General features: G+C 40.1%; 1 protein-coding gene and 1 pseudogene across 1 annotated transcript in view; one reads left to right on the forward strand and one right to left on the reverse strand.

Annotated features, from left to right (window-relative positions):
- LOC108411708 overlaps window positions 1–22,365 on the forward strand; it is a 26,033-nt pseudogene continuing 3,668 nt past the window's right edge.
- Window positions 6,991–22,365, reverse strand: part of LOC108411712 (zinc finger protein 850-like) — a 26,095-nt gene continuing 10,720 nt past the window's right edge. The window contains exons 3-5 of the mRNA XM_037543123.1: window positions 16,889–16,899; window positions 10,678–11,368; window positions 6,991–7,958 (exon numbers count right to left, since the gene is read on the reverse strand). Of these exons, the coding sequence (XP_037399020.1) occupies window positions 7,949–7,958; window positions 10,678–11,368; window positions 16,889–16,899 (712 nt within the window). The 3' untranslated portion in view covers window positions 6,991–7,948. The remainder of the gene's footprint in view (window positions 7,959–10,677; window positions 11,369–16,888; window positions 16,900–22,365) is intronic.

The following is a 22,365-nucleotide window of genomic DNA, read 5'->3' on the forward strand; positions in this document are numbered from 1 at the left end:
AGCACCCGGAGAAGCAGAAGCCCTCCGCGAGGAACAGCAACAGGAGCTGACCCACTGAAGATAGGAAGCTGGCGGACCCGTCAACACTGTTATACTGTTTATTCACTCTGGATGGATGGACGCTGGATAGGTGGACAGGTATAACTGGTCACTTGCATATGGAGATTATAGGGAGGTTACACTGTGGCCTGTCTGTTTGCACGGGCGGTCAGACCCTAGACTCATCTGTTAAGATGCCAACACTGTCCCCTGTGTCTCTGCAACATAGTCTGTGACAGTTAGTCTAAAATTACACACTTAATAAGATGATTCTTCAGGGGCTATGTAGAAAAGTCAGTGGTTCTATTTAGAACAGTGAGTTTTATGTAGAACCACTTGCATGCTTAAATGGTTCTTGAGATTGAAGGAGAATGTGTTGTGTTTTGCATTGATCTGTATAGAACCTTTTGAAAGTGGGCACCAAAAAGGGTTCTGCTATTGTTACCATGGCAATCTTGCAACAGTAGAAGGAGAAAAATGCTTATTGGCCATTTTCATAAAAGGTTCTAAATAGAACAATATAAACACATTCTCCATCAATCCGAAAAACCATTTCACCACGCGAAGAACATTTTAAGCATGATGGTTTTAAATAGGCCTCATGGTTATAAGTACTACCATTGCCTTTACTAAAGAATCCATGAAGGAACTTTAAAACCCGATATGAAAAAATGAAATAATTTTTTAAGTCATAAAAACTACACTGGACTGGTGAACAATCAAAGTCCAAACACTATATTCGGTACAGAGATGACCCTGTCATTTAATGTATGCAAATAGACCAATCACAGTTGATTCCCATCACAGCTGATGTCCTACCATCCTAAGACAATCACAGCTGTTCTCAGAGTACAACTTCCAGAAACTGTGTGCGTAACTTTTTAGTACTTTTGCAAAAGGGTTTTCAAGAACAGATAAGGGGCAGACAGCTTTAGGTCAGCCCCTGTAGTGAAATTCAAACATTTCAGTGGTCAGATTTCTTGTTATTTTGCTAATAAACTTACTATACCAAACTCTTTAAAATATCATCAGTAGAGATGAGCAGACACGGGCACAGCAGTGGAACTTGGAAGCCATATTTGTGAGGGGTTTTAATTGATTGGAATCACTCTTGGAAAGACATGCATCCTGTGGTAACCAAGAATATGCATATTGGACTATTTGAATTAGATTGTACTACTTATGAAGTACGGCAGCACAGTGGGTAGCACTGTCACCTCACAGCAAGAAGGGCCTGGGTTCGATTCCCCAGCCGGATGACCAGGGTCCGTTAAGTGGGGAGTTTGCATGCTTTCCCTGTGTCTGCATGGGTTTCCTCCTACAGTCCAAAGACAAGGCCATAGCCCACCAACGACTACTGTGATAGGCCCCAGCTTCCCCGTGAGCCAGAAGGATAAGCTTAGAAGGTGTGTGTGTGTATTTATGAAGTATGTGTACAGAATTTTTTGTCCTTTCTCTGAAGGGTTAGATGGGCCTGACTGCATAATACTGTCTTAAAGGAACCATCAGAATTTCTAACAGAATGCAAGAAAAGATGCACTTATTTTGAAACAAAAAACAAAACTCACAAATAATATACCTTTAGGTTTAATGCAGATACAAGCCTAAAATTCAGCAAATTGTATATTAAAGAAAATTACATCTATTTGTATAAGTATAAATGTGAGATGAGCTCTCGAGAGCCTTCAGTGATTTCACGTAGACTTAAACCATAATCAGACTTTATCATCTGAAGTTACGTGAACAATGACTTTTGTGTAATTCTCACCAGTTATCATCTAATTTTGTTGCAATTCAAATCGAGTTTCTCTGTTGTTTTTTCTCTTCTAGAAATGAATGACACCCTATTGCAAGTCTTCTGTTCCTGGTCTGCACTTTCCTACTCGGCTCAAATTTACCTCCACAAAACCCTCAAGCGATACCACCAAGAGGAACGTTAAGCTGCTGAAAGTAATTAAATATGGAGAACATGGCATCCAGAATGGTCTCCAGTGCTCAGCAAACATCCTCTGGAATTCTCCACACTAAAGTATCTCAGAAACAATCACAGAAAAATACAGGCAAGGACCAACCCCACCACTGCTCAGTGTGTGCAAAGAGTTTTACTCAGCAGAATCTTCTCAAAGCCTACCAGCACATTCACACAGGAGAGACGCTGTATTACTGCTCAGAGTGTGAGAAGAGTTTTGACCAACATAGTACTTTACAAATACATCAGCGCATTCGCACAGGAGAGAAATCATATCTCTGCTCCGAGTGTGGAAAGTGTTTTAGAGATGGAGGTGTCCTCAAAACACACCAGCGCATTCACACAGGAGAGAAGCCCTATCAGTGCTCAGAGTGTGGAAGGAGTTTCAACCAACAAAGTAATCTCCAGCGTCACCATCGCATCCACGAGGGAGTGAAACCATTTTACTGCCCAGAGTGTGGGAAGAGTTTTACCAGACAGAGTCATCTCCAGCGACACCAGATCATCCACACAGGGGAAAAGCCTTATCAATGCTTGGATTGTGGGAAGAGTTTTACTCAACAGAGTAACCTGCAACAACACCAGCGTATTCACACGGGAGAGAAGCTGTATCAGTGCTCAGAGTGTGGAAAGAGTTTTACTCTACAGAGTAACCTCCAACAACACCAGCGCATTCACACAGTGGAGAAGCCGTATGAGTGCTCAGAGTGTGGGAAGAGGTTTAGTCAACCGAGTTATCTCCTTAAACACCAGCGCATTCACTCGGGAGTGAAGCCGTATTACTGCTCGGAGTGTGGGAAGTGTTTTAATCAACTTAATTATCTCCAACAACATCAGCGCATTCATTTTTGAGGGAAGCTGTATTAACGCGAGTTTGGGAAGCACTTTACTCCACAGATTACTCTCCAAAAATGCCAGTGCATTCACACAGGAAAGAAACTGTATCACTACTTTGAGTGTGGGAAGAGCTTCAAGGCATTCAGGTACTTTAAAAGACATGTGAGTGCACTAAGAGCAGTGGTGAAAATGGGCCATGACCCACCAGAAAGCTGTTCTAGGAGTAAAAGTCTAGAGAAAAGTAGGTTTTCAAAAGAAGACCTATTTTTGCTTTACACCGTTGATAAAGGCGTGTTTTCTGCTGAACACCAAGTTCAGCCTACAGCCTGTACATCCAATAAGAATACTTGTTGCAGTTTCCCCTCAACCTGGTTCCCAAAGTACTGCACTGGGCAGTAGTTTGTCGTAAGATATGGTGAAAAATCAAGAAACTCCACAACACAGCAGTTGACTTACTTCTCTGAAAATCTTAGCGACACCTTTGACGTGTCTGCTGTAATTACTGTAAAAATATTATTTGATGATTCACATGCCTTTTATTGAAAATTTCAATAGGTGAGCTGATTTAAAATATCCATGATAATTATTTAGTTAGCTAGATATCTTGAATGACCTGAAGGAACAGTAAGTATTGATGCCTCACTGTCCTGCTAATTCATTGTGAGCTGGCCCTCAGTAAGTCCATGTGAATCTAATTCAACATATTTTACATATGTAGTTTTCAGCTTTTACTGGCATATCTCAATAAAAAAGAATAAATCCATAATATAATTATAAATCATGCATGCTGTATGTGTTTTCTTTTTACTAAATAATGACAGATGAAAAGTCTGGAATAGGGTTCATGTGACCCCCTCTTAATAAGCCCACTCATTGTTTTATTTATTAAAAACTGTTTTAATTTATAAGCTCATTAACAACAGAAATACTCTCGTAAGCAGGACTGACAAACAATAAAACTGGGTGTTTTAGCTGCTTGTTTTTATGGAAATATACTTTTCCTTTTTTATTATGTCACACAGCAAGTCTTTTTCTGGAGTATGCCAACTCTGCATACTTCTGCTCCTTATTAATAGAAAAAAGAGCAGCATGCACTTCTTTGACCATAAAGAATATCTCAAATGAACAATTCTTTGAATGCTTATTTCACCAATATCTCCAAATTTCACTCCTTTCTGTCTCTAACCAGTTCCTGAATAGCCTTACCACTTTTCCTAATCTTCTCGCTTATAAATTCACTTACGTCTAGGCCATCCCCAGCCAGTCCTTACCATTCCCCAATCCAGCCTCCATTTCTGTAATTATTTCTGTAATGTGACAAAGTGCAAAAAGAGAAGACTATAACGCAAAATAAAAAAAAATTTAATAGAGCAATTTTCAGAATTACAGGAACACAAATGGAAAACAGAATGAATAAAAATAGGTTAAAATCACCATCTCGACAGGTCAAACACACATAACCTCACAGCTAAAGGCTTCAACTAAGAAGAATTTAGCAGGGTAAAACACAAAAAGCCAAATATAAGACAGAGCAACACGAGTGAGGTAAAGGGGATCAGACCATCCACAGTTCTCTCCTAACTCACAGACCTGAACAGAGGTGTATTTTCATTATAAAATTAAACGGAAATTAAACAAGCAGTTGATTTTTCATCAGGCTCAAAGACTTGAAAGTGACCAAATAATCTCTGCAAACCTTTCACTCAGTTCCAGCAACATGGAGAGCCCATTTCCACTACCATAAGCTGTGCCCTCATGTCTAGTAGGATACTTTGGAGACTGGCACGTGCCAGATTTGATCTTATTCAAAGTAGCATCTCAAGGAACAGTCATTCCAGGAGAAGAAACACGGCATTAACACACCACGTAAGTATTTCCTGTGGCATGTATGCATAAGCCAGTCTAAGGAGAGTCAACCAGCTTGTTGTCCTGTAGTCTCTTGTGCTCTAGTGGCATGAATCCACCCTGCCTTTGATCTTTGATTACAGAATATGTAACTAGCAGGAGTCATCTAGACCTCCAGTTTTGGGCTCTATTGCTGTGTCTCTTGGAGAAAAGTCCCCTCTTTCTCGGGACCAGTCTGTCCTTTTGGTTTAGACGGGGACTGATGTAAATTACAGATTCTCAAAATTAAAATGCCATGTATTATGCAGGACAAATCATAAATAAAGGCCTAGCACATTGGAGCAAGTGCCCTAAAACAAGCTTCCTCATTAGGGCGTAAGAGAGAAGATAGACACTTTATAGGGAGCGAGTGAACTTGCGAACTTCTCAAGGCCAAACGCCAAGATGGAAAAATACCAGCATGTACCTGGCACAATGTTTTTTTTAAAAAAATGATTCAGACTAGGCTTGGAGATAATGGTTTCCACAAGACCCTATATGATAGACGTATGAAGGTCAATTTGGATATAATGGTGGTTTTATGAAATCAGGAGATGACAAACAAGGTGGGGCGATGTCACCCCACCTTCACCGAGGGTATTAAACATGTGTACAAACTCTGTATATCTGTGAGTGTCGCCCATGGGCCTATTGGGAATACATTCTCCATACTCAAAAGGAATAAAGGACCTGCACTTCTGATTTCTGAAGAGTCTTCTCGTATTTCTTAGTTCGTTCGATTCTTTTTATTTTCTTTCAACAAACAATTGAATTCGTTTTATTTTACAAACCATAAATAGTACTTAGGCTTGCTGGTCAAACAAGTGTCGAGTCACAACAGGACCATGACACACTTCACTGTTGCTGGAGCTCAGTTTTCCCAATCAGGTGTTTCACTGCACATTACTTCCTCACTTTAAAATTTGAAAATGATGAGGTAATTTATTTTACAACCAAAAAGGTTGGACACTGTGCAAAATGTAAATAAAACAGAATATGTGCAAAACATTTAAGCAATATCTTTAATTGAAAATAGCACAGAACAACATATCAAATGTTGAAATTGAAAAATTTTGTTTTTTAAAAGATAAAAATATGCACCCATTTTGAAATTGATTTTTAAAAAAGTGGCATGTTTTAAAAAAATTGGGACGGGGCAACAAAACGCTCATAAAGTTGTGTAATGATAAAAAAAAAAACACCAGGTTGAACATCCCATGACTAATTAGGTTAAAGGCCAAAAGGGATGTAACATGATTGGGTATAAAAAGCATCCCGCTTCTTTCAGAAGTTAAGATGGGTTCACCACTCTGTAAAAGACTGTATGGGCAAACTATCACACCAATTCAGGTATAACATTTCTCACTAAACAAAATCACAAAGAACTTGCAGTTTTTATTATGTAACATCATTAAAAGATTAAGAAAACTTGGAAACACGATTCTGTAGTGGAATTCATTGCATGGGCTGAGGAACATTTTCAAAAGCCAGTATCTGTGGACACAGTTCATCACTGCCTCCACAAATGCAAGTTAAAACGCTGCCACCATCTCTGGGCCTGAGCTCATTTAAGAGGGACTGAGGTGAAGTGGTGGTCTGACTAATCAAAATTTTTAATTCTTTCTAGAAATCATGTGCATCCTCCAGGCTAAAGAAGAGAGGGACCATCCGGCCTGTTATCAGTGCACAGTTCAAAAGCCAGCATCTGTGTTGGTATGGGGGTGCATTAGTGCATATGGCATGGGTGATTTGCACATCTTTGAATGCACCATTAATGCTGAATGATGTATACAGGTTTTGGAGCAACAAATGCTGCCATCCAGATGACGTCTTTTTCAGGGAAGGTCTTGTTTATTTCAGCAAGACAACGCAAAGCCACATTCTGCATGTATTAAAACAGCATGTCTCTGTCGCAAAAGAGCCCAGGTGCTAAACTGGCCAGACTGCAGACCAGACCTGTCACTCACTGAAAACATTTGGCAAATTATGAAATGAAAAATACAACAAAGGAGTCTCCAAATGGTTGAGCAGCTGAAATCATATATCACGCAAAAGTACAGCATTTAGTCTCCTCAGTCCCCAAATGCTTACAGTGTTGTTAAAAGAAGAGGTGATGAAACACAGTGGTAAACAGGCCCCCATCCCAACTTTTTCAAAACATGTTGCTGGAATCAAATTCAAAAAAGGGCTTTTTTTTTTCAAAAAACAATAAAATTTCTTGGTTTCAACATTTGATATTTTACCTTTGTATTATTTTTAATTAAATTAATAATTTAATGAAATTTAAATGATTTGTACATCATGACACTTTTTTCCCATTTTGCACAAGATCTCAACTTTTTGGTAAATGAGGTTGTAAAGGTGTTCAAAACTCCAACACAAACACAAACAATTAAAATATTAAATGTTAGCTGTACATACTGGTGTTGTTAATGGCAAACACTTTGAGAAAACTGAACTTTTAGCAAATTCAGCAGCTGACAGCAGCTTCAGTTCACTGTACAATGGTTGTCAATGCAGATAAGCGAAGACTCAGCAGAGCAGGATCTCTAAGAAAATATTTAAATTCACCTCAAGATATTTGAACTGTGACCATAAAATGACATTTGGCCGTGTCATTGAGTTTGCACTAGGCCAAAAATAGTTCATCTACACATGAAAATATCAAATGTAACAGGAAGACCAAATCTAGCAACATCCTTAAGATGTCTGGATTATTCTGTTTCTTAATGAACCAAACGGAGCTAGAAATATAAGCTTTGGTGTGAAGCTCACTTTAACACAGACTAAATATATATTATTTTTTCCTCAGATAGAAAAATAAACCAGTCGCTTTCTGAGTCTCGCTGACTCAGGCTAAGGTGGTTCTCCGATTCCATGACATCAGGGCAGCCCAGGCCAATCTGTGTCCTGCACTGCAGCTTACAATCCAACAGTGTTGATTCACCATGACAGTCATGACAGGATGGTGGGAGCAAGAGGAAAAAGAAAGCCTCTCTCAAAACTCAGATCCAAAATGTATTGGCAATCATTATATCCCACAGGTCATCAGTCCTTTTTGCCCAATAACAATGTAATATGGGCACAAAACGATGGGTAGGCTGAGTGAAGTACAATACTGAGTTTTGTCTGAGAGCCAGTCAGTGGGACTTCTTACCCGCTGAAGTGTAGCAGCTAAACAGCTCCAGTACAGTCAATAGTAATGTGGGCAGACAGGGCTCAGGAGTCTCTGGAATAGGATGGAAAAGGTCATTTTTAAGATTAAAGGAACATAAAAAGGAATCTAGAATTTGGTTTATTCCCTTTTCTTTAAATTTCTGAGTTTAACACCAGAGGTTTCTGCAAATGTACTGTACAACTCTTACAACTGTTATCAGTCTGAACTAGACTGCACTGCTGGGCAGAGTCTGGGTGCATTTACAGAGTCCTCAATAAATAACATCATTCCTGCATCCCGGTCTCCTGACTCTCCGTTTTGAGCAAGGAAATGATGTCCAACAACAGTATATCTAAACATAATGTCACTGATTCAGTTAAGTTAATAAAAGATGTTCCTTTGGGTCCCTCATGATGTCTACATTAGTCACCCTCAGTCAGGCCCAAAGCCTTGAAGATTCCTAAATAATATTCACAAAGTCGTCTTACATGCAGTTTCTCAATGATGGACAACGCAGTTCCACTATTAGGGACTGTTGTCACGTCTGAATGGATAGTTTTGAGATTAGTATAATTGATTTCTCATTTCACGTCACATCAGTAAACACTGATATCCAGGTAGAGAAGAAACACCACACCAACATACCACAGGTCTCATAAAAATACAAAAAAACATGTCCTTAAAAATAAAATACTATAAAAACAGTGATGTACAGAGATGATATAGCCAAGCAATAGTAATAATTTGGTAGTTTTACATTTAAACCTTTGATATTTTTGTTTATGTATTTATTACTGTTTTATTACATCATGAAAGTACTTCACCAATATGTATCTTTTGTGAAGGGACCAGTTTACAGCAAATCTTTTGATGAGAGTGTAGCTAAGCTTAGAGATCAGGAGCAGTTGCGAGTGAGGGATTCTAGAGGAGAAACCTTGCTCTGGCAGAAATGATAGTTCTGATCAGCAGGATTCTGTGCTGATATTTCGGCACTCTATATAAGGAATGTAAGGGGGTTAGTGGCAGAGAAGCTGTAAATTTTCTGAGCTGCATGTGCAGAAAGAAAAATATTTGTTGCATTGTTCTTGTAGGAACTAATGATTTCATTTACAGAAGCTCCAGCTCTAAAGCACCATTTTAAGACTTTGGCTAAATTTACTTTTGGGAAAAGTATGTAAGATAATCTCTGGCACGCAATGGAAACTTAACCTAATTGGTCAAAATTGAAACCAGAAGCAAAGAATAAAGCACTTTTCTCTAAACTGTCAGAAACAGGTCTGTATACAAAAAGATCTGAACAAAACACATGGTTATATTTCACTGGTCATGTGTTAATGATGAAGTTGGTGTGTTCATTTGCATGGAAGTCCTTAGTAGATAACTTGCTAAATTGATCCAACCCAATGGCATGAAGTGTCTATAGACTGTCCGTAATGACTGCCTCCCTTAACAATTCTGCCCCGATTCATAAACTCAATGTTGTGTTTCACATGCTGCCAATACTCAATATTGATAATGCGTCAGCCCAGCCAGATTTAGTAACACAGATGCTGAATGCCCTGCTGTCTGTCTAAATCAGCTCCAACTAAGCTCCCTGGACAAAAGAAAATCAGTTACCTTGTGTTTAAACCATGTTTAAGGTTTTAGTAACTTCAGGGTCCTACAGATGCCGTTGCATGAGGATGATCTGGCTATAAATACCTGTTGGATGTGCAGCAGGATTCATAGATTGAGAAGAGGTGGTACAGTGTAGTGAATGTCTCTTTGATGTGGAAAATGGGTCACAAAGCAGATGTTATTGATTGGCACAAAGGACTGTTTGCGTTTGGGTGTGGCAAAGGCCATAGTGTCAATGAAGCAGCTGAATTTGCAGGAGTATTGAAGCATATGGTCATACAGGTCATCCAGCAGTGGCAAAAGTCTACAGGAAATTCTCATCAGATTTGTGGCCAAAAGAAGAAACTGACAGACAGGGATGGCTGGTTTGTGAATAAACTGGGCTAAAAATCACTATCCTGCAGAGTGTTCTTTCAGAAACTGGTTGTGAAGTACTTGCGTTAACATCTAGAAACAATTCTTGCCTGGAAGCAAAGCAAAGAGATATTTATCCACAAGCTGTTAAACAGGCTGGTGGTTCCTGTCCGTCAGTCTGTCCTATTCTCAATCTATGAATCCTGTCACAGGTATTTATGGCCGGAAAATAAAGTCTGAGTGCATTACTCCAGTCTTATTCAGTTTACACTGGCTGACTGTTCTGCACTGTCTACAGTAGGGGTGGGCAATACGGCTATATTGCAGCATTACTGTGATGTAATTTATCACCATAATCTTTTCTGTGCATATCTTAGGCATCATCAGTGCTTATACTAACTGCATGTTTCATTATAGAGAGCATATTCATTGGCAGTATTACAGCATAGTGTGTGAAATACTAAATAAAAATCATTGTGTGCGTTCATAAGCTTTTGAATAGCACTCCAAAGCATAGTAAGAACGCAAGCTCAATAGGTGTTTTTAAAAATCTAGATTTAAAACCATTTGTAAGGGCTAGCATAAGCCAAGAGGCTTTGTGGCTTATTTTCTCTGTATGTAATTGTGCTGTTATTTTTGTTGTACTGATATTACTGTGTAGAGCACTTTGAAAAAAGTGCTATACAGACACAGATTTTTATTATTAGTAGTAGTTATAATAACATTAAAACTTAGAGCACCAAAAACGTCTCAGCTGATGGACTATGTTTAGATTAAAGGAACAATTTCCAACCAATTCCAATGTATTCGACCAACTCACATGTCATGATTCGTCTCATTCTTAGTGCACTTGTGTGTCTTAAGAGTACACATATGTCTAAAGCTCCGGCTACACTCAGAGCAGTAATACGGCTTCTCTCCTGTGTGAATGCGCAGGTGTTCTTGGAGACTACTTTGCCGATTAAACCTCTTCCCGCACTCCGAGCAGTGGTAAAGCTTCTCCCCTGTGTGAGTGCGCAGGTGTTCTTGGAGAGTGCTCTGCTGATTAAAACTCTTTCCACACTCTGAACAGTGATACGGTCTCTCTCCTGTGTGAACACGCTGGTGTTGATAAAGAGTACTCTGCTGTTTAAAGCTCTTCCCACACTCCAAGCAGCGGTACGGCTTCTCTCCTGTGTGTATCCGCAGGTGTTCTTGGAGATGACTGTGTCGAGAAAAACTCTTCCCGCAGTCTGAGCAGCAATACGGTTTCTCTCCTGTGTGGATGCGCTGGTGCTCTTTGAGAGTACTCTGTACAGTAAAGCTCTTTCCACAATCCGAGCAATGATACGGCTTCTCTCCTGTGTGGATGCGCTGGTGTTCCTGCAGGTGACTCTGTCGAGTAAAGCTCTTCCCACACTGTGAACAGTAATATGGCTTCTCTCCTGAGTGAATGCGAAGGTGTCGGTGGAGAGCACTCTGTTGGGTAAAACCCTTCCCACACTGCGAGCAGTGGTGAGGCCTCTCCTTGTCTGTATTCGTCTTCAGTCCTCTGTGAGATTTAGCAGAAGACGTTTGTAGAGCAGTGGAGCTTGTTCTGGACGCCATGTTCTCGTATTTATTCTCTCTCGATTCCAGCAGCTTGGCTTGTTTCACTTGCCGGCATCTTCCGATACGTGCATGTGGAGGTTTGAGCTGTGTAAGAAAAAAAGACAAAGTCAAAAAAATTCAAATTTGAAGTAAAATGCAAGAGATACAACAAAAAATTCAGAGGTACCTGTAGTGATGCTAGAGAACAAACACATGGTTTCATAAGGAGCTTTTTCAATCCTTGATCTGAAGATCTTTTTATAGAATACATCAACCCATGATTTCTTCTGGGTTTCTGCCCTCTTGGCATGTTCAGGAAAAAACACACCTTAGGAGATCTACGATACACACGTGGGATGTAGGGTCTGATCAGAGGGCCGTGAAGGGATACAGCATAGCATCTACCAACCCTAAGTGTTGATATCAAACAGGAACCAGGAATTTCACTTGATTATTCAATTGTCAACCTTTTAGTACAATAGCGACAATTGCTAAACATTAAAGATGCACTCCAGTGGCAAAGATTTGAACATTGTTTGAATTTTCAATGGTTGTGCAGGTACAGAGCCTATCCAATGCCAAGTTTGGGAGAAAATGAAAATGAGGTAGCACTGATCCTACAGGATGTAAAATAAAGCGCGGGATATTCCGGCCATTTCATGAACTCCTTAGTTTTATTATCAGTGTGAACCAGGTACAGTCACAGTGATCCACAGAAATGGGGGCGTGTTTTTCTTTCCACTAAAACTTTAGCTGATTAAATGTATGGTTATGGTTAGAAAGAGTCATGGTAAGTATACAGTAACCATAGTTACGATGAAAAACAGTAAAAGTATAGCGACATCATAATGTAACCAAAGGAACCATAGTATTTAATTCAGAGTAAAACTATTGTGATATTTTTAAGGGTACCAGTCAAGAACTCCAGCCTTGAGCGTTTTGATTTGAAAAGCTGCAACTCTGATCTTTAACTTATTTATCACATGTTGTTTGGCATGCATGACATACGATCATTCAAGCCACCTCACTGCAGAATTTAATCACTCTCTCGGTTCAAGCTCGTCCAGTATTTCAGGAAATTTTAAAAGTTTGAAAATTGATAGTTACAATACATACATGGGGAAAAGTATATACACTGATATATTATCAAACTTTCAAAAGAAACACTGGCCATTTTTAATAGACAATGCATTACTTACATCATATTCTCAATGAAAATTACATTCTTTATAGTTGAAAACTTGTTGTGATATCGTCATTAGACATTAATAACAGGCAGATACATGCAGAGATAGATAGATAGATAGATAGATAGATAGATAGATAGATAGATAGATAAAAAAAAATAAATAAATATGCAAAATAATTAAATGTGCCAACTTACTCTGGGACATGTATTTCAGTCATAACACTTTCTAGACACAATTATGTATGACATATCTACCAATATATAATAATAGTAGTAATATAAATAATAATAATATATAAAAATATTATTCATATATGGATGGCATGTTTTAAGGTTTTTATGGACATATTTTGTTTCTTTCAAATACTAATGTAGTAAAAATCACTATAAAACAGCTGCTTAACTGAACAATAAAAACATTGTAAACTGCAATTAAAAATGAAAACATAAATGCAAATATTGTTCTCTGATACATTTAAATCATTTAATATCTAAAAACAGATAAAGTGGCAATTATAACTGTACTGGGATACAATCCCCCATGCATCACACAGACATATATGCATGATGCACATATTATGAATATATGTCTAAGATGTGATGTTTACATATATGTACAGATACTGTACATGCCTGGCTCTTTATGATCTACGTGCATATATGGCCATATATCAGATTTCCGTTTGGGTGAGAAAGGCTGGCATTGCTCGAGTCTAAAGGCTGCTTCGTGTTGCTTCATTCATTTTGTCAGTCAAACACACACCGTCCATAAAAAACGCTCTAAAGTGTGAACAGGAGTTAAAATATCTCCAAACCTTCAACAGCCCAGCTCCTGTTTCCTCCAGCACTGTCTGGGATCTTCTACTTCTCCACTTTCTTCAAGTTGGAGAAGCACAGTTATGGAACTAGCGCCACCACCTGGAATGTAGGGGGCTTCACGCTGAAGTTTGGCAAAACGGGGCGTTATTTGAATCCCACCCGTATTCCGTCCAGCAGTTAAAACATACACACTTAAAAATGGTTCTTGAAGGGTTCTTTAGTAAAGGCAGTATTACTATTTAAAACCATGGATTCTGTACAAAACCTTTTCATGCTGAAATGGTTCTTCAGAATGATGGACAATGTGCTTTATTATTACTACTAGGGTTCTATTATTGTTGCAAGATTGACATCCTAACAACAGCAGAACCCTTTTTGGTGCTGTATAGAACCAAGTTCGAAAACCTTCTATATAGAACCATATGCAACACATTCAACATTAATCTGAAGAACATTTCACCCTGCAAAGAACCACTGAAGCATGAAAGGGTTCTATATAAACTGTTACCGTTACTCAGTTAAATACATACATTTAATTTCATCAGTCAGAACAAGAACATTCATTACGTACGTCATCAGAGTTTGCTCTCATGGTTCAACCATCAGACTGTTTAAGCGAACTAGCAGTTCCACTGTGTGCTTTGTTTGCTATGGTAAACCAAGCAAGCTTGAAGGTCGTGTCATCATTCTGTAGCTGGCTTTATGCCCATATTAGGATCTCTAGGTCCAAGCCGGAGATCCTCTCTGACAAAAATGAATGGAGTTTTCAAAAATCGCAGCTGCGGTAAAACCAAAATGCCTCAAAGGTGGTTTTGGCCTTTGGCCTATACATGTTTTTCCTGGAGTGTGACTGGAACTTAAGGTTGTTGAGTCAAAAGACAATGCTATGTATATGCTACAACATAACATAACGTTCCTGACAAAACCGTCTTGTTGGCAGCGGCAGCTTAGCAGTTAGATCTCTGAGTGAGTAACAGGGTTGTGGGTTCAGTACCTGAGTCTGAATTGAATTGAGAACCATTTGTCGCTGTGTTCCCACACTGTGGAATTAGACCTCTGCATTTAACCCATCCGTGTAGTGAAACACCTACACACATGCACACTAGTGAACACACACACTAGGGGCAGTGAGCACACTTGCCCAGAACAGTGGGCAGCACTATCCACAGCGCCCAGGGAGCAGTTGGGGGTTAGGAGTCTTGCTCAAGGACACCTCAGTCATGGACTGTCAGTCAAGGGGATCGAACCGGCAACCTTCTGGTTTCCTAACCTTCAACTCACGACTGCTAAGTACTCCAGGAGTAGCTCATCAAAGCTGCCCCTGTGCTCTGACCACTGCTGTCTAAGCTGGGATGTGCAAAGAAAAGACTTTTGTTGTACTTTGAAAATTTAATGACAGTAAAGGCACTTTTACTTTTTTGTAATACCCAGGCTCTTCAGTTTCGTGTGCCAGTGGCTGCAACACAACCCGGCCTTCTCCATCTCCAAACATACTCTGGTGAATATACACAGAATATTTGATCCGACAAGAGAACCTGATAACGAATTGCCTGCTCAGGTTCTCCTGCAGTCTGCCCATATGAACTTACTACCCAATCACAGCGCAGCAGGCGGGGTTTGTCTGAATACAGGTGGGATTAAAAGTCACGTCCCTGGCGTGAGGTCCCCTGCAGGTCAGGTGGTGGCGCTGATTCTCTAACTCCGGTTCTCTAAAAGTGGAGAAGTAGAAGATCCCGCTTTGATCTGCAGTCCACTCCTCCGAGCCCATGCAGTGTTGTTGGAGGAACATAAACAGGAGCTGGACTGTTGAAGGTGAGGTGTTCGACAGTTCAACGCAATTAATATGTTGTGTTTTTTTTCACCCACGGACTCTAGGCAAAATAACTCGGGAGGTTTTGATCTTTAAAGTAAGAATTAATGGGTTCTGAACACTGAAGCGGCGTCATTTAGACTTGGTTGTAAAATATTGGCTATTGTACAAGAAAATGTGGTGTATTGTTATGATCATTGATAATTAATGGTGTTTCTCCATTGCTTTAAAGTGCTGTTTTGATTCTGAGGAAACTTTATGAAGTTAGCCCTAAAGACACGTCCTTTGGGACTGGCCAGTGTGCTTTTTGGCTCATCACAAGGGCTTCTTTTGTTCTCTTGCCAGCTCCTTCATTGGCATGCTAACTTTACAGATAAGTCCTGCTTTAGAGTGAATTGGTATACATGTGAAGCAGATATTATAAGCCATTATAAAAGTACCAAAAGGGAAAAAATACCATATCAGACATGTTGGGGTGTAGAAATAGGCTCACATTTACAGATCTTGTAGAAAGTTTTACATGCAAATGTGTTGTACATTAGCACCCGGTTCTAGAGCAAGATGAATACAGTCTCAGATGTTAAGGATTGGTTGGGGGTTGCTGGACAATGGCTGGTAGATTAGAGGTGGTAAGACTGGCAGCAGTTGTCTATGTTCGGTGATTAAAGGCCGTTAAAAGAGTGGAAGGAAGTTTAATGTATGAGAGCTGTTCAGGAGTTTGATGGTTCAGTGTTTCTCGACCCTCGTCATGGACCCCTCAGCCTTGCACATTTTGGTGCTTTTCCTGCTTTAATACAGCCACAACTCAACAACTGAATGAGCTGATTAGTTGGAGCAGGGAAAACACTACAAAGTGCAGGACAGTTGGCCTCCTGGACCAGGGTGGAGACGTGCTGGCCTAGTTTAGGTGTTCCTTGGCCCAGTCCTGGGGGTTCCTTTTTTTTTTTTTGTCTTTACTCAAAAACTCAGACAGAACATGAGGGGAAAAAAGGCTTAGATTTAGCTAACAAGGCAGGTATTTACATCTTGCAAGGCAGTTATCAGAGATATAATTTGGTACTTGATTGTGTCATTGTACATGTACTGGGAACATGTTAAGGTCTCTATTGTGGCTCCTTAAGATTTATGATTTAGAAATGCAGCGTCTTTATAATATGATTCTCTTAGCAACTATGACTACTTACAGCAAGATCTTTTCATAGTCCTTTACTCTTATGGCTCAGAATAAATAAAATAAAACTGTCTGTGTTGGTTTTCGAATTCACATTATAGTGTGTACACTAGGTAAATAATGGGAACATTATCAGCATGTAAAACAGGATATGAAACAAGTTTTCTTGCTCAAATTTTACACTAAAGAGTAAAATCCAACTTGCAAATGATTGTTATTATAGGTTTGTAAATTTGTGTGAGTAAATGCGTACAGAACAGGCTGGCATGCCATTTTGAGTTGGTACACCGTTTGTGGGCTTAATTATATTTATCATTCATATGAATTCATTTGTTTTTTTCTTTTTCTGTCCTCCCCAATGCATCTACTGCCCAGATTCCACCAACATATCAAGAAATTCCACCCAGAGGAATCTTAAACTGCTGAAAGAGGTTAAATATAAGGGACATGGCACCCAGGAGAAGCTCCAGCACTGTGCAGGCGTCTGATGTTCTCCATACCAACACATCTCCTGAACAAATGGAGAACAATACAGGCAAGAAGAAAAGTCACCAATGCTCAGAGTGTGGGAAGAGTTTTAATCAACGCTGTGATCTCCGAAGACACATGCGCAGTCACACAGGAGAGAAACCGTTTTACTGCTTGGAGTGTGGACAGAGTTTTACTCGACAGACCACTCTGGAACTTCACCAGTTCATTCACACCGGAGAGAAGCCGTACGATTGCTTTGAATGTGGGAAGAGTTTCAGAGAGAGAAGCACTCTCATGAAACACCGGCGGATTCACACCGGAGAAAAGCCGCATTGCTGCTCAGAGTGTGGCAAGAGTTTCGTTCAGCTGGGAGTTCTCCAACGACACCTGCGCATTCACACAGGAGAGAGGCCATATCACTGCTCGGACTGCGGGAAGAGTTTCAGTCGACTGGGTCACCTCAACGTGCATCAGCGCATTCACACAGGAGTGAAGCCGTATTACTGCTCAGAGTGTGGGAAGTGTTTTAGAGACCGAAGCTTTCTCAGGTTACACCAGCGCGTCCACACAGGAGAGAAGCCGTATGACTGCTCAGAGTGTGGAAAGAGCTTTACCCAACGTGGTCATCTCACTCGACACCAGCTTATCCACATGGGAGTGAAGCCACATCGCTGCCCAGAGTGTGGAAAGTCTTTTACCAGGCCGAGTCACCTGCGGCAACACAAGCGCATTCACACCGGAGAGAAACCGCATCAGTGCTCAGAGTGCGGGAAACGGTTTGGCAGTCAGAGCAATCTTCAAATGCACCAGCATATTCATACAGGAGAGAAGCCGTATCAGTGCACAGTGTGTGGACGGAGCTTTAATAAAAAGATTAATCTCAAAACACACCAGCGCATCCACACCGGAGAGAAGCCGTATCAGTGCTCAGAGTGTGGGAAGAATTTTACTCAGCAGAATAACCTCCAAACACATCGGCGCATTCATACAGGAGAGAAGCCGTATAGCTGCTTCGAGTGTGGGAAGAGCTTCAAAGCCAAACGTACCCTCATAAATCATGAGTCCATTCACACAGGAGGCAAAAGCAAATGATGGAATGAGGGAAGAGGTTTAATTAACATGCATTTCCAATTATACCAGTATATTCAAACAGAAATGATGCTGTAGGTCAGTGTGCTGGTCAGAGAAGAGCTTCAGGTGACCTACACATGTTCATATACTAGACAAAGAATTGAACTGAAAGCATTAGGAATGCACTGCAATTGCATTATTAGAGTAAAGATCTGGAGGAAAAGGAGGGTTGGACAAAATGTCCTTTTCTGAATGCACCCCATGTCCAGCCTGCAGCCCATCTAGCCAATAGGACACATTTACGTACACAAACCCTCCCAATTGCTCCCAGTAGTTTCATGTACAGCTTGTTTTGGACATAAAGCAAGTGACGAGTTGAATTGGATCACTGTGTATAAAGGGAAAAGCTGTTGCAGCATGTAAAACTGCACCTTTCTTCTGGTCCCTCTTCCTGTGCTAGTCTTAATACATGATGAAACTGGTCAAGAAATTCCATAATCGATTGTAAGTAGTTGTTTGCATTATAATTTCCGCAAACTGTTTTGATACCATTGACAATGTATTCAAGTTCTTAAATATTTCCAATGGTTTGTTTTATTGCTCCATCAATTAGTTAAATTTTGTCCATTAAACTGAGCAATTTACCTCGTGTTGGCTTTTTCATGTACCTGTAGTACATTCATACAGCATTCAGGCCTATTTTTTCTTAAGTTACAGTCATACTCCAAAGTTGATTCAATATTTTTCTGCTTGCGGTCCATAAAATATATAAACAGGGTCTTAAAGAATTGTTGAAAAATAGTCAAAATAAATGGAAAATAATGTTCATGCAAGTATTCAGACCCTTTGGATTGAGACTCAAATTGAGTTGCAGCCTGTTTCCATTGATCGTCTTTGACGTGAGATTCTTGTTAAAATACACGTGATTGTTTAGACTAACCCCAGTTTTACCATAAAAGTGTAAAAGCAAGAAACTATTTTAAATGCTTAATGTTTCCGAACCATAACGTTTCATTTGCTGGGCTTTAAGATCCACACCTGTCTGATGTTCTATGTGACAGCTGGTAAATCACGTTACTCTGCTAGAGGCCTTGTTTACATGCTGAAGGCTACACTGCTAACAAGAACCAAAAAGGGCAGTACATCATGGTTCTAAATTTATAGTTAGACAAAGTAATTACTTCCACACCTCATGTATGTTATGCTCAAATTTCTTAAAGGCTCTGCATTGCATAGTTTGCGTGTTTGATCAGTTAGCTCACCGCGGCAAACCTAATCAAGGCCAAGTCCATTAGTAATCTGCTCCACATGGTGGGTCAAAATTGGGGAAATAAATAAATTGGGCTTAAGACTCTCAGACTAAGTTGTCCAACAGCAAAAAGGAAACCATGTTTGTTAATAAGACACTGCAAATTAAAAGCATTTAATACATTTTTATATAAAACTCCTTTTTCTATGCATCAACATGGACGTCTGTTTTTTGCAGTATCTGAGCTCAGATCTTGTTCTCTCTCTCTAACCTGTTGGCAACTAGCAGAGATGCATTCCCTAGGTAGACAAAGCAGTTGTGTAAGTCGTTCTGGGTAAGAGCGTCTGCTAAATGCTGTAAATGTAAAGCCGAAGGTTTTCATGTCCAAGTTTAAGAGCTCTCTCTTCAGAAGAGATACCGCTGGAGCCAAGGCTGACACCGGAGCTAGAAACTTATAGACTAATAAATTGTGTATGAGTTAAAAAAAGGAGGAAAGGTAGCAAAACCATTGTTCCGGTTTCAAAGCGTCTATGAAAAGATGTTTGCTTTTTGCTACAGTGTGGTTCAGTTTTGGCACGTTCCTTTTGGAAAACCATCGTCAGGTCACCAAGGTTACCAGGGTCTTCCTGATTGACTCACAATTACAAAATCCTCCACAAATTTTCAGTGGGATTTAAGTGGGGAGCGAGTTTGTTCTTGAGTTATTTTGGCAGTATGTTTGGGGTCGTTTTGTTGAAAAGTCCATTGTTGAATATTTTGACTGCTGAGCACTAATTTACTGCCATTCTCACTCCAGGTTTGTTCTGATGCTGTGTTTCCTTTGCCTAATAGAGGAATTGGTGCTTAGGAATGTGTGTGACTGGCTTACAAACTGGTCAATCAAACTGTCAGTTGGAGAGAGAGCTGTTTTTCTTGTAGGTGGTTGCTGCGTCCCTGCTGTAACATATAGGGTGAGTGCAATGATTTTAACAGCAAAAGTTAGTTTATAGGCTTGGCTATTGCTGAAAAATCACTTATCAAAATAAATCAACAAAAACGAATCTGCTTTTTTTGATAGTTTAGTTGTATTTGATTCTTTTAAGACTATTATATAACTGAATGAAAACTTCACAGTCACATCAAAAGCTTAAAAAATTGTAATATCAACTTTACAGGAGAAAGAAAAGGCTACAAAGGAAAGAAAAATAATGGTGATGATGTGGTTGTGTTGCAATGGCGACAATATACTAACAGTTCAAATGATGTTCATAGCTACTTCTCTCTGTATGTACCGTGAAGGACAGTATTCATACATTTTACAAATATTACTTTTCATTTAAAAATTATTATGGATGATAACGGTCACCAGCTGCACACGACCATCACGGACAAGAGGAGCATGTTTAGTGGCAGGTGGCTGTCACCGAGCTGCTCAACTGACAGACTCAGGTGGTCCCTCGAGCCATTAGGCTCTTCAGCTCTTCCAGTGGGGCCACAAGAAGAAGAGAAAACAGATGAGGACTGAGTGTCTTCTGCTAAATTACAGGTGTATTTTAACTTTTGCACATATGGACACCCTACTGCTCATATTGCACTTCTGCACACCTTACAGCACATGGTGCACATCTGGATACTTTATATCAGTACCACACACACACCTTCTAGGCTGCAGGGGGAGCTGGAGCCTATCCCAGCTGACAACGGGTAGAAGGCAGGATACACCCTGGACAGACAGACAGACATACACATTCAAACCTAGGGACAATTCAGCATGCTCAAATGGCCTGACTGCATGTCTTTGGGCTGTGGGACAAAACCAGAGAACCCACAGGAAACCCAGGTAGACACAGGGAGAAGCCCTTCTTGCTGTGAGGCAACAGCTCTACCCACCACACCGCCCTATTTCAGCACCAATATATACACATTTATTCAGTATTGTCATTATATTGTGTTACATGTGCCTCCCTGTACAATCAATATCACACTGCCTTTTTTTATCTCAGGATAGATCTATAAACAATAAACTTACTCAAATATGACAAATATGAAATATTACTCAATTCTTTATTAACATGTGTTTCATTATTTCCTGATATGGTAAGCATTAAACTACTAATCGTGTTAAAAGCTTTAGATTAGTATTAATGAAATTTATTTGTGGACCAGTATTGAAGAGTTTTACCACTTTATGACCTCTAATCATCCCAAGTAAGCCCGGGTGTAATTCTCGTTCCGGACACTAGGTGTTAGTGGTGAGTCTGGAGTGCTCGTTGTTTAAAGGTAAAAGAGGCAGAAGACCAGCAACCCGGACTGCAGGCAGGCTGTGTTTATGTTTCTCATACTAAGTCCTGTTTTGGGAAAAGACGTTGTTCATGCATGTTGGATTGATTATTATAATGGATTATTATAGTGTGAGTTAAGGGTTTAGAGCAGATGCTTATATTGTCTGCAGTAATGTCTGAAAGCCTGTGCTGATTAGGTGTGGAGATACTAGATATTAGATTTGAGTGATTCTATAGAACCTGAAGAACCTTCTGTTAGCACATTGTATAGAGAGGCCACCATCTGAGCTACAGTACAGCTGGGCAGCTGTGGACTGTAAGCTACATATGAGCTCTTGTGGATGGGGTTGTTGGGAACATTGAGACCCATCATCACTAACCTCTAGTCATACCACCAACCTTCTATATATGGACTAATCATCCTGAAATGACAGATAGGTGAGTCTGATTTGTTTACATGGACACACAGACTTGGGTTGAGAATGAAATTTATGGACTTTGCACATAGTATAGTGTTTTGCATGCATTACCAATGCTTGAGAGTGTTTGCATTCAGAGCTGTGATGAGGTCTTTAAACACGTGTTCTGGTACATGTAACTGATGACCTGTTTAAAACATGTATTCTGTAACCTAAAAAGATTTAAGGGCAAGTGGTTTCCACTTTGGGGCAATCATGGGCTGGAGATTAGGGAACCAGCCTCGTGACCGGAAGGTCGCTGGTTCGATCCCCAGAGCCGACAGCGCATGACTGAGGAGTCCTTGAGCAAGACACCTAACCCCCAACTGCTCCCTGGGCGCTGCGGTTTGGGCTGCCCAATGCTCTGGGCAAGTGTGCTCACTGCCCCCTAGTGTGTTTATGCTCACTAGTGTGTATGTGTTGTTTCACTTTGTGTATGG

This window comes from Pygocentrus nattereri, chromosome 12, assembly GCF_015220715.1.
Source record: "Pygocentrus nattereri isolate fPygNat1 chromosome 12, fPygNat1.pri, whole genome shotgun sequence".
Taxonomy (NCBI): domain Eukaryota; kingdom Metazoa; phylum Chordata; class Actinopteri; order Characiformes; family Serrasalmidae; genus Pygocentrus; species Pygocentrus nattereri.